Source organism: Caenorhabditis elegans, chromosome X (assembly GCF_000002985.6).
Source record: "Caenorhabditis elegans chromosome X".
Lineage (NCBI taxonomy): Eukaryota > Metazoa > Nematoda > Chromadorea > Rhabditida > Rhabditidae > Caenorhabditis > Caenorhabditis elegans.
Genome location: NC_003284.9, coordinates 8,297,037 through 8,309,051, shown reverse-complemented (window position 1 = coordinate 8,309,051; position 12,015 = coordinate 8,297,037). Strand labels below are relative to the sequence as shown.

The window sequence follows — 12,015 nt, the reverse complement described above, 5'->3', positions numbered from 1 at the left end:
TGTGTTGAATAATAGTTGTTATGTAATTTTTAGTACTTGTGTATTTTTGATACGCATTTTGAAAGTGAATTAAATTAACATTCACTTGCCAAATTTTGTTGATTTATATAAAATGTGATATGCTTTGTTAAGGCTGAAATAAATACTTTGGCATAGAAAATATTAAAAAAAACTCTATTTCTAAACACCTTTCACTAATAAAGAAACGAAAATTGAACAAAATGGGCGTGATTTCTCTGCTTAAGAATCTTGTAAGATGAGAAGAGTTTTAGAATTGGATTTTGCTTTCTTTCTCGCATTTTCTCAATTTTCATCCCCATTTTCCTCCTGTTTCTCAAATACTTCTAGAGTCGTTTGAACTCGCTTTTTCTTTCTATTTTTCTGTCGCGCACCCAACCCATTTGATTACGTTATCCACTTTTTCAAAGAGAAAACTCTTCTTCACACACACTTTTTTTTCTGGCGCCTAAATTTCCCTTTGATCCTTTTTGGCACTTTACACATTTTTGGTTTGAATTCAGGAGGCGCCTGGTGGTGATTGATGAGTATTTTTGAAATGTATATGCAGATACTCATCAGCAAGCAATGGATGGGTGTTACTCGCTCCCATATATCCTATCCAATGTCACTTAAGAAGTGGGCTGGTGGGAAAATTGTCATGTTAGCGGTCACCCCGTGCTACTTTTTCTTTGTTTATGTGTACTTTGAGCTTGTGGAAATTTTTAGGTCTTCAAACTGATTTTATCAATATGTTCGATAATTGAATTGAAAATAGAAAACCATGTTCAAGATAATTAATATAAAAATTATGCTTGAGCATTGAAGACAATGAAAAATTTCGTATTTAATGTTTCATGATTTTTTCATTACATATTAGACTTTTTTTTGTCAAATTTCCTAGTTGCAAAATGATTGACTTTTTTAAAAGACTTTTTGAAGTTTTAGATTTTGAAGTCATTTTTCTTTGGCTGTTTTTTTGTTGTACTCTAACAAATTAGTGAAACAAACTAAAACAGTGATAATTTGAATTCTTTCAAAAAAAAATCTCAAAGACCAGAAACTTTCAAAAATTTAGATTTGAAGTGTTCTGTTATGATATCTTTTCTCATCTTCTCGGCACATTTCAAGTGTTATTGTTTCTCACTCTCTTTTGAAACAATCCTCAATTTATCTTTTAAAATTGATTTTTTATGTTTTCTATCTTGTGATTCAACCACAAAATATGTCTTTTCTCATCCTACTCACCCACAAAATTCGATTAGATTTTGCTACATTACATTACATTACAACTTGCTCGTTTAGTTTTTTCTCATCGAAAGAAAAAGTGCAAGCAATCAAAATGTTCTTTTTATTTGTAGAAGAAACGGAGGAATGGCGCTGGCGCTTGGGGCCACAAAACTCGGCTTCCTATTTTTCATTGCTGTGATTTTCACGACCGCCAGTGACGCTCATCCCGGCAAACGGCAGTACTCGGAAAAGGATGAGTATGAAGATGGTGAGCAGGGATTATGTACATTTTTTTGAAGTATTGAAAATGGGGGGAAATTCTAAAAAATAATGCCCACAAAATTTGATCGAAAATTGGTTAAAATTGGAACGGCTCAAACATGAATGCAAAATTCAGATTTTTAATGTTGAAAAAAAAAATTTGAAAACTAAAATTGATGTTTGGCAAATTTTTTTGGTAAACGTACAAAACTATTTATATCTGCATGATAATCCAACTTTTTGAATCTAATATTGAAACGTAGGAAAACGTTTGTTCAATCTGAAAATAATATTTATTTCCTTAGAAAAGGTTTGAATACAAGTTTCTTATTGTATTTGAAAATTGATGTTTGCTATTGAAAAAAACCGTTGGATTTTTTTTTCGACAAACGGCAACTTTCAGTCAGTTTTTTTTTTGGATTATTCAGCAAAAATAATTACTAATTTCAGATTGTACGTATTATCAAAAAATTGTAAATTAATTCGCGTGGTGTTGAAAAATACAAAAATGTATTTTAATACACTTTTCCCCTATTCATGTGTGCAGAAAAATGTTTTTAAAAAATACAACGATTTCTCTATTTTTTACATTTTTCGACACATTTTTTTGCATTTTTCGACATTGGCTGCCAGTCCACCTTACCGAAAGTTAATTTCACAACACGTCTCAGACGTTATCCAACATTATTATTTTAGTTCCTGACCAACCATTTCCTGGAAAAGTTCAAATAATGCCAATTGTTCAACGTGACACGAAACACAAAGGAGTCTCAGAAACTGTTCAAGAAATCATCAGAGAGTTGCCTAACGATGAGCAATACGAGAGAATCGGAAGAATGTTGAACGTAAGATATCGTGTTACTTTTGTTGAGCTCTTGAGCAGCAACTATTGCGGAAATCATCTACTTACTAAGATATCGGTTTCAGAACTCGTACGACGCAGTTAACAAAGAAGTTGCTGAGGGTAAAACTGCAATCCAGCAGAAAATGGTTATGGCTGAAAGAAGAACTGGGGAGAGGACAAACTCAGTGGTTCAAAGTGCAGGATTTTTCATCTTATCCGTGATTCTCCCGATCATTGTATTATTTTAATCTGAAAATATTATTTGTGATATTTCGTATTTTATCATTAAGTTAACAGATTTTAAAGTTCCTCAATTAATTAATCAATTATCATTTAAATATTTATTATGTTTGCACATTCCATTTTTCTGGGTAGTTTCTTTAAAAAAATAAATACAACTTTCCAATTTTCTTTCAAATTAAGCATATTTCCCTTTTTTCTTATACAAAAACTTTCCGATGGTGATAAAAGTTTTCCTAATAAATTATGAAATGGTCATTATTCTGCAATTAAAAACTACCATACAAAGAATCCTGAATACTATTTAACAAAACAAATGGTTTGATCAACAGAGATAAGGAGTTGTGAATAAATTTGAAAATATTGAGCATGTTTGTACTAAGCGGTGTTTTTGATGTTGTAGGTTTTGCGGTATTTTTACTAGTCATAAGATACAATATTCGGTCTGATATTTCATTATTCAACTTTTTGGATAAAAATTTGATTTCAATTTTTAGTCATACACTTTTTTGAATATTCAAAGAAAACTAGAGAAACTTTTAATAAATTTAAAATCCGTAGAGTCAAACTGTTTGGGGGGAGTGGGGTTTGCTTTGATAGACGCACATATTGTTCAACATTCCAGATAATAGACAAAAATGTAATAAATTCTAAACTGTTGCAAACTTAACCTGGTTGTAGCAACCGGAAAAAAAGAAAAAGGTTCTATTAAATTTTTACTTCATTTCCTGTATTTGAATCGTTTCTTTCGCTTTTTTTTGTTCATTTAGGTACATTTTCAGTCACTAATTTTGTCTTGTCTTACAATCGAATGTTTCACAGTACTCTCAATTTAAGTAATTCAAGTTTCCTCAAATGATGTTTGAAATTGTATGTGCCTCTGAATTCAGAAAACGGTTGCATAAAAATTTTAATACTGACATCTCAAAATTTGAACTTTTTTGAAAGTTAAAATCAACACAAGTATTATCCAACTTCTATTTGAAAAGAAAAATGACTTTAAAGAATCAATGGAGGAATTGAATGACTGTTTAGTTTTACTTTTTAGTAAAACATCCTTCCAAAAAATGTATTTTCTGAGAAAACATTTAGTTGAAAAACAAATTGCTCCAGATAGAATCAGCTCTTAAAATAAAGCTGCGGGAGACCTATAACAGAACCGTACATACCATTTTAAAGATACCATTTTCACCAACTTCCGCCTTTTTCAAAACCAATTCAAAATCAATAATAATTGGATATTCGTGGATTACCACGTTATAATGCGCGAAAATTCATCAGTCCAGAACAGAAACAAGGTCGTTGTCGCACATCAATGCGTCTTGCCTTCCTCCAACCCTCTTCCCGTCGGTTCGAGTAAAAATGCCGGACCGATACGATCGTTCTTTTTGTCTGACAGGTCACATTATACCACCACTGACACTTCTTCTTGTTCATTCCAACTTTAACTCCTCTTACAATTTCTATTCACTATTTTCTGTGTTTTGTGAATCATAATCATACTACTTTGGTTTTAAACAGTCGGGGAGAGTTTAGCATTTACATATTTGATGTAGTAACTGTGTGCGGTACTTTTGTCTACTGACTGGTTTTTGAATTTCTACCGCATCACATCATTCGATTGCAGACTACTTCTCAATTTGAAATGTTTCTTTTAAAAAAACTACTTAGATTCACATGCATGAATCCTATAGTTTTCATGCGAAGAAAAACTGTTTTTACGTGCATAAGGCTGTAGTGTTTTGCGAAGTTCGTCAAGTGTTATTTTTTGGCCGAGCTCTTTCAAAACCGACGTTTGACGACGGCGTAAATCAAATTTTGAAACAATTTTCGAAATTAAATGTAGTTTTAAATATGTAGTTTTAGATTTTCATCCAAAGCATATTATTGAATCTAGAAATAACAATTTTGGTACGCCGTTGTGCCTCACGTAAAGTTTGCGGAAATTTCGATTTTTGCTCTCACACTCAGCGTTTAGGTAGATTCTAAATGTTATTACTTTACTGTTATGATAATTGCATTAATACATAAAAATACTTTTTAGTACAATGATAAATTTTATGTGCCCATTTCGTATATCCCTCGCAATTTGAATACATAAGTAATATCACAAAACGTTTATTGTATTCCGTCCCATTTCAGTTGACCCGTTACCCTTTTCCAACGTGCCCAGCTGCGCCCAACTCGTGTCAACAGTCCCCAGATCTTTTCGTCTCCAAAAAACATGTAATCTTATTTATTATGCCAACTTTCGCGGCAGGACCCGGTGACCCCTATCAATGGGCGACGCGTACTGGTGGCTGGTGTTATTTGCATTAGTTACGAGGCGCGACGCTAACGACTGTTACTCCCTTATTTTTTCCATTGGTTCACTTTGTCCTAAAATATGTTTTAATAACAAAGTCTTTACATTTATCTCTAATTTTTAACTAAAAACTGTTCTATACACATATTCATCCTTCTATTTTTACGCTTTTTCTCAGTTTGTAAGGTTTTATAGCTAGACTCATAATCTGAATTGTGGGAGAGTAACGCAATTTTCAATTTGATGTTCGTTCTTTGATTCCTAAAACTGGTGTATAGACACTTTTTTTCTGATTTTTAAAAACTACCGCCAGAGAATCGCTGCACTATTGGTGCAGAACTAGGAAAACTAAATGGGAAATGAAAACCATCACATCTCCTCTACATTTTTCATCATCACTTCCCTCCTCCTACTTTTCAATTCACTAACATGATTGGCTTACCAAAATCGGATGCCCTCTCCCAAACCTCACCGTTTTTTTCCAACCGTAACTCTCCTTCTCGCCTCTCAACAAATGTTGTCTGCCGAACTATACCGGTGTCTATCGCCCGGCCGACGCATACGGAATTCGAAGAGAAATAGAAAGACGGTGTCCATTCCACCTCACAAAACGTGCGCCGTGTCGCTTATGTATTGCAATATTGTCTAACGTCTCCAGTATGGCATACTTTCCACACGTTTCCGAAACACTGTTCAAATATTAGACAGTACATGCCTTTTTGGGGTTGAATCCAGAAATCATGTAGGTTGTCAATACAAATGAGGCAGTAGGTAAACATTTTGCCGATGTTATTTTAGAAGTTGAAAGTTTACTGACTTTTGTTATCTGAGTGTTGTCCAATACCACTACAAATGAAATTGAAACTAACTGTTAGTGATACTGCAATTTTGAAAGAAGTTGGTTCCAGTTTTCTGTAGTTCAACGTATATTAAAATTATAGAGCACAAACCATTATTCTTACTTCAATAAACATCTTGGCAACGTATTTCAACAAATAACTCCTACTTAATTGATCAGTTTCAATTGTCTCTTATGGAAAGTCAGAACAGATCATGTATTCTTGAGTAATCCCGTATGCCTGTGCGCTCCGATCACCTCGGCCACTAATTGATTCCAATCAAGTTTGACCTTCCACCCTCTACTCCTCTTCTCCGCCTTTCTCCGTCGTTTCTCCGTCAAGCACGTCATTAGCGTGACCTTCTAACTCATCTGACTCCCTGCAACGTCAAAAACGTTTTGAAGATATTTTGGAAGTTTTAAAAATATTGCAAATAGTTTTGTTGAATATAAACTAAATCGAGTATCATACAATAGTGGTATGGTTTCCGTCCCTCTGTTTTTGTTTTATTATAACTGAATCATCAAAGTCGTGTTATTTTGTTTCACATTATTTTTTGCCAGAAAAAAATATACACAAAAGCACTGAAAAAAGAGTGTGCCTGAAAAAGCTTCATGTACACGGGGGGTCTGTGGTGGTGGTGGTGGCGGCGATAAACGGTGTTTAATGGTTGCGGGACGATTTCATTCCATTTTCCCATCCTCCCTTTGCATTATTGCCGGTGGTTCTGATGCAAAACGCACGTCTCTTGTCTTTCCACTTTAATACTTTCTCTATGTTTTCCTCTCTCTCTCCTATGTCAGTGATCTTTCTTTTTTTTTTTGGATACTGTCTGTTTCTGGTGTTGTTTTCGACACTTCCAACCCGATTAATCCTTTACTACTTACTCCCTTTTTCTTCGAAAAATGGTAATTCAATTTAATTGACTATAAAAATTTTCAGAGCGTTGCAACTCTCAACATGATTGGGGTTCTTCTGCCGTATGTGCGAAAATTCCAGTGAGTTGATCATTGATAATTAATATCCAGTCTTTTATTTCTCAATCTTGAAAATTGATATGCTTTTATAATGTCTGATAAAACGATATTGTCGTTCTCTAACGAATACTTTGAGAACAGTTTGTACTTGCAGAGTTCGGGCACGGTTACAAAGGCGGTGCAGTTTGTTCTGACTAAAGTTTAAAAAAACTATGCCCATGGCTTGCAACAGTGCTCAACTCTGTGGCATCGCCGCATTAATATATCAAATCCAAAATCCCTGACAAACCTCCGTCCAAGCTAAAAATTTCCAGACGATCCGCAGAATCCAATGACATCGCCGATCGCTTCTCCTATCAGTACACCTCCACCCTTCTGGGCTTCTCCGCCATCATGATGGCTGCGTCGCAATACGTAGGCCGTCCGATTCAATGTTGGGTGCCTGCTCAGTTTACCAGAACTTGGGAGAAATATGCTGAAACATACTGCTTCATAAAAGGTACATATTTCTTGCCGGGCGCATTTGCAAGTGAAGGAGAAATGTCTGTGACTTCGCCGGATGATGCCGTTACTGCTACACCAGTAAGTACTTAAGCAAAGTTTTCCATCTTAAAAAATCGTGGACAAAATTTTTTTTTAAAATTATAAAAAATTTTGAAAAAGGAATTTCTATCTGAAAAGTTTCCCAAAAATTATATTTCTCAGTTAAATTCACTAGAAAGTTCAAAATAAACATCGAGATTGAACTCTGAAAATGTTACTCATTAGTGGCAACAGCGTTTAATCAATTTAAACTCTACCATTTTTAGCAAGTCGGTTACTATCAGTGGATCCCCATCGTTCTTGTTCTTCAAGCCTTCCTTTTCTATCTTCCATCGATTATTTGGAGAACGTTCAACGAGAGTTGTGGTATGTTGAACGAGCCTTAAAAGCATCTTAAATCAGTAAAAATCTATTTTAAGAACTCAAAATCAAGGAATTGGCTGCTGTATCAGAAGCTTCTCGTAAAATCAAGTCTAACATGAGCGACGATCAAGTGAAAGCAACGAAATTCGGAAGATATTTCTTCAAGAAGCTCAATTTCCGCAACGAGTCACCAGTTTTCAAGGAGACTGGAAGTGTGGTCGCGTCTGGAAAATTCTTGCCAGCTCTTTATCTTCTTGTCAAAATACTCTATCTTGCAAACATTGTTCTCCAATTCTGGATACTTACCTATTTCCTCGAAACCAAGAGTTGGATGTGGGGATGGCAAACTTTCCAAGTGAGCGTTCCACAATTATCATGAAATAAGATTTGAAATTTTTAGGATCTGATGGCTGGACGTGAATGGGAAACTACTGGAATTTTCCCACGTGTCACAATGTGTGATTTCTCAATTATGGATCTTACTTCTGTACACGACCATAGCATTCAATGTGTCATTGTGATCAACATGTTGGCTGAGAAGGTATACGTCTTCTTCTGGTTCTGGCTTCTTTTCGTTGGGTTGTTGACCGTTTGCTCATTGGCCTACTGGGCGGTTATCTACATGCTTCAAAGCGTTGGACGCAACTTTATCTACAGGTTAGTCAAAATTTTCCTTACTCATATAGCTAGCCAATTGTATACTTTCAGCTATCTCCAACAAACTCCAGAATTCCAAACTGAGCAAGAAAGAGGCAGCTTTGTCCCAGCAAACTTTGTTGATAAGTGTCTCACCCCAGACGGAGTTTTCATTTCTCGTCTTGTTCAACAAAACTCTGGCGATTTGTTCACTTCAATAATGCTTGGAGAGATGTTCAGTCTATACAGGGCCCGCGAGGCCGAGAAGGCTCACAAGAAGGACGATGATTCAGCTCTTCCAGCTTCTGCACCAGTCGATCTTCAAGAAGATGATGACGATGACACTCCATTCCCACCGCCAACTAAGGCAGTTGCTGAGACGTTGACTAGTGATGACGAAGAAGAAGAAACCGACGTGGATAGCCCTGATACCACTGCTACCCTTCCCCGTTAAATTGTTACTATGATCGTTGTGCATTTCTGTTTCAAGAAATGTTTCCCAGTTCAAATCAATTATCATCCAAAAACTTTCCATATTTCTTTCCTTCCTCTCATTCTTTCCAAACATCAAGATTCAGGATTAGGCTCCTAATCGTACCCGTATAACTCCTAATAGGTAACCAAATAACGTTTTTCACATTCACTTCTCCCATCACGGTTTCCTTTCATATACCATGTTCTTTGTTACGTTCTACTAGATTATTACTTGATTTAATTGTTTCCCAATAACTTTGGCAGTACGTGCTTGATGCACTATTATCCAATTGAATAAATGGGATTTCGACAATTCAGATTCGAATTTGAATAACTCAAAAAACTTGAATTTGAGCTCAATAATCTTCAGCTCAAAAGTTCAGCTCAAAATACCACCAACTCTTTTCTGATCTCCTGAACACTGAAATTTTCTCTATTTTTAAAAAAGCTATTCTTGGCCGTGCTCATAACTAGAAACATGTTTCCCGTAAGTGACCTATCCAGTGAAACAAAAACATGTTTCTGTCCGCCTTCCTTCCATCGGTGGAGGTGCATGCTAGATTGCCTCCTAAACTCTAATACCTAAAATTTTAATAATTTATTGACAACATACAGTTTCACCGATAACCGACACTCTTATTTTTTCTGATCCTGACTATTCTGTTCATTATTTCAGCTCCTATCATAGAACGATCTTTCCAGATCTTGGACAAGTCACAGTTACAGGTAATTTTTTCAACAGGTGTTTGTATAATGTCTTAGTTTCTGTAAAATTGTTTTATCATGTAAAATATTTCAGATTATTCGAGGGCAGAAAAACGTGATATTACTATTGGAGAGGAATTGACAAAGTTGTGTGATAAATTTAATTTTGAGATGATGTCGTACAAGCGTGATGGATATTTTTCAATTGTGTCAAGCTGCCTAATTTTTTGTCTACACTTTCTCCCGCTGTTGTCTATTAGGACCAAATTAAGCTCCCTGTTTATCAGTGAGTTATTTGTCTTACTTTTAAACTTTTTCAACAGCTGACTGATTTCAGCTTCTCTCGCAAATAATGCTTGCAACTCAAACACCGTTGAATATAATATTGGCAGAAAACTGACAGTTATGTGCGACGAGTTTGACTCTGAACTGATGTCCTACAAAGAAGAAAAATCATTTGTGAAATTTCTAGGCTCAGGATTCAAGACGTATGCCAGCATTGTTCGTCGTGTTTTTTAATTGAAACATTTTATTTGGATTTGTTATTGATAATTCAATATGTTATTTTTATTGTTAATTTTTAATACGTTATGTTGAAATTTGAATAAATGATTTAAAATTATGAAAATAATAAAGAGCACTTCACAACTGAACGATTGGTGTTTCAAATGGACTTTGCAACAATATTACTCAATACTTGATACTATATCTAGCTTAAAAAATCCATACGCATTGCCCTATGTATTTACGCAACAGGTTTCGTGGGCCACCTGACTTATCCTTTCCTTGCATCACAAGAGTAACAGAGCTCATATTCAATTGACCTCTTCCTCCGCCTAGCCTTCTGAGATTTCTCTTGCTACGCACTATTTTCAAACGAACATCTTCTTTTCTTTCATCGCAAAGGGTGTTCATTTTATAATTTGATGATACAAAGTAAATGTTTCCGAGTGCTTACTAATGTTCGAAAAATCTATAGAAGACTAAGACAAAGAAATTGTAAAAGAAATAATCGAACAAAACCTTTTCCATTGTGTGATCTACCAGCAGTACCATTGGAGTTTTGTTTTAAACATTTAGATCCAGTTGATCCGTGAGTTTTTTTTTTAATTCTATTCTTTTTGAAATCTGTCATCCATTACATGAAACACTACAGCTGGAATTTTTTGTAAAACTGTAATAGAGCACTTTTTTGATAACTGCCTCTAAATATATCAAAATGTTGAAATTTTCATCTTGATATACTGCAGATTTATTCTCTATAAACGGTTTCTGAAAATAAAAAGTGAAAAGTCTTCAAAAAATCAAAATCGCTAGAAAAAGTTTCGTAGTGCAAGGCGCTCCATTGGAAACAAAATTAATAGTTTGCTGTGCGATACTTGATATTGAACGTCTAAAACGTACTCAATCAACTTTCATTTACTGAATTACTGAAAATTTTGAAATTTCCGAATGATTCTAATTGTGTAGTTTTCAGGCTCAATCTCTCATCCTGCTCGAAAAAAACTTCCAAATATCTCAAAAACATTTCCAAGCGCAGTCCTGCAAGATCATGTTATGTTTATCTTTGTTATCCAAAACCAAGCATTACTGTTTCATTTTGGGAGTATAGGAATCATCTCAAATGGATATTTGATCACGAAGAAAACCTTAACAAGAAGAATATTGACGAAGAAGATTTAATGTTTTCTGGATTTACGTTTAAAACGTATCATTCCAAACGATCCCCATTTGAGACTATATGTAGAAATGAGAATATTCTCGAAGGATTTTCCATTATCCTACAACACATTCTGGAACTTTTTCCTACTCTTGTTCAAGTCGTCGTGGAGCCAAATCTAGGAGATTTGTTAGCTTTGTTCAGTTTGCCGTTTTCAAAAAATGCTCAGAACTGAAACTTACTCGTGGTTATCGCAAACACTTGTTTGAGATTTATGACTTAGAAATTATTGGTTCTAAAATACAAGTGACAAAGAAATTAAAGATTGACGTAAACACGGAAGATTACATTTTTCCCTAGGTGAGATTTGATTTCAAAAGTTGAATTTGATGATTTTTGGTTTCAGATATTCAGTGTACAACACTTATCACTCTACAACGCAAACTGGGTTAACGGGCAAAAGCTACTAAGCTTTAATTGTCAGACTGTAAAGTTTAAAGAGCATAATTTTACAATACGATACATTGAACAACTTGCTTTGGAATGGCAAACGGTCTCGAAAAAACCAATTTTGGAAAGAATGGAGTTTGCTTGGGACCCATCGGACGAAATAACATTTAATAAGCTGGAAACCATTTCATGGGACAAAAATAGTCGGTCAAAGCGTTGCATGTAAGTAAAATCATATTGGTTTTTTTTAACTTTACGAATCAAAAATCGAACCGTTTTTTTTAGAAAACAAAAATGGCTAAGTGCGGGAACTTTCGACTGTACTGATACGTTTAACTTTTCAAGAAATGATGGGCTATTGGCAAGTATCGGAGTCGTGGATGACGTTGGACGGTACATTGTTCTGTTTCACGTGTGGCATGACAGATTTCCAACTAAAACTCAGGAAAACCTTCTTCAAAAAAATTCACCGACTTGCAAAATCGCCTTCC

General features: G+C 34.9%; 3 protein-coding genes and 2 non-coding genes across 6 annotated transcripts; 4 read left to right on the top strand and 1 right to left on the bottom strand.

The window, feature by feature from the left end:
• Positions 1–1,371: 1,371 nt before the first annotated feature.
• On the top strand, positions 1,372–2,828 carry nssp-84 (neuronal small secreted protein; the record flags this gene model as incomplete). Of its 2 annotated transcripts, NM_077003.4 has the most annotated exons (3): positions 1,372–1,495; positions 2,185–2,333; positions 2,416–2,828. In NM_077003.4, the coding sequence occupies 3 exons, from the start codon at positions 1,372–1,374 to the stop codon at positions 2,578–2,580; spliced, it is 438 nt and encodes a 145-aa protein (NP_509404.1). The 2 variants fall into 2 exon arrangements, with proteins under 2 accessions (NP_509404.1, NP_001427149.1); NM_001440223.1 differs by lacking the exon at positions 1,372–1,495 and having other exon boundaries at positions 2,220–2,333; positions 2,416–2,580.
• Positions 2,829–3,782: 954 nt separating this feature from the next.
• On the bottom strand, positions 3,783–3,890 carry R09F10.15. The gene has a single exon (NR_071657.1). It is a non-coding gene; the product is annotated as an Unclassified non-coding RNA R09F10.15 (non-coding RNA).
• Positions 3,891–6,652: 2,762 nt separating this feature from the next.
• Positions 6,653–9,025, top strand: inx-5 (Innexin-5). Its single transcript, NM_077002.5, has 6 exons — positions 6,653–6,714; positions 7,008–7,275; positions 7,503–7,602; positions 7,656–7,954; positions 8,000–8,256; positions 8,308–9,025. The coding sequence occupies exons 1-6, from the start codon at positions 6,677–6,679 to the stop codon at positions 8,687–8,689; spliced, it is 1,344 nt and encodes a 447-aa protein (NP_509403.2). The 5' UTR covers positions 6,653–6,676; the 3' UTR covers positions 8,690–9,025.
• A 372-nt stretch (positions 9,026–9,397) lies between these two features.
• On the top strand, positions 9,398–9,933 carry ced-13 (uncharacterized protein; the record flags this gene model as incomplete). The annotated part of the gene is made up of 3 exons (NM_077001.2): positions 9,398–9,435; positions 9,509–9,700; positions 9,752–9,933. Exons 2-3 carry the CDS (start codon positions 9,586–9,588, stop codon positions 9,931–9,933), a joined length of 297 nt encoding a protein of 98 aa, NP_509402.1. The 5' UTR covers positions 9,398–9,435; positions 9,509–9,585.
• Positions 9,934–11,050: 1,117 nt separating this feature from the next.
• On the top strand, positions 11,051–11,071 carry 21ur-15115. The gene has a single exon (NR_071656.1).
• Positions 11,072–12,015: the final 944 nt, after the last annotated feature.

Coding starts and splice junctions, on each gene's coding strand:
- inx-5 (NM_077002.5), top strand. CDS start 6,677: ATGATTGGGGTTCTTCTGCCGTATGTGCGAAAATTCCA. Junction 7,276..7,502: donor ATGCCGTTACTGCTACACCA/GTAAGTACTTAA, acceptor TACCATTTTTAG/CAAGTCGGTTACTATCAGTG. Junction 8,257..8,307: donor GGACGCAACTTTATCTACAG/GTTAGTCAAAAT, acceptor GTATACTTTCAG/CTATCTCCAACAAACTCCAG.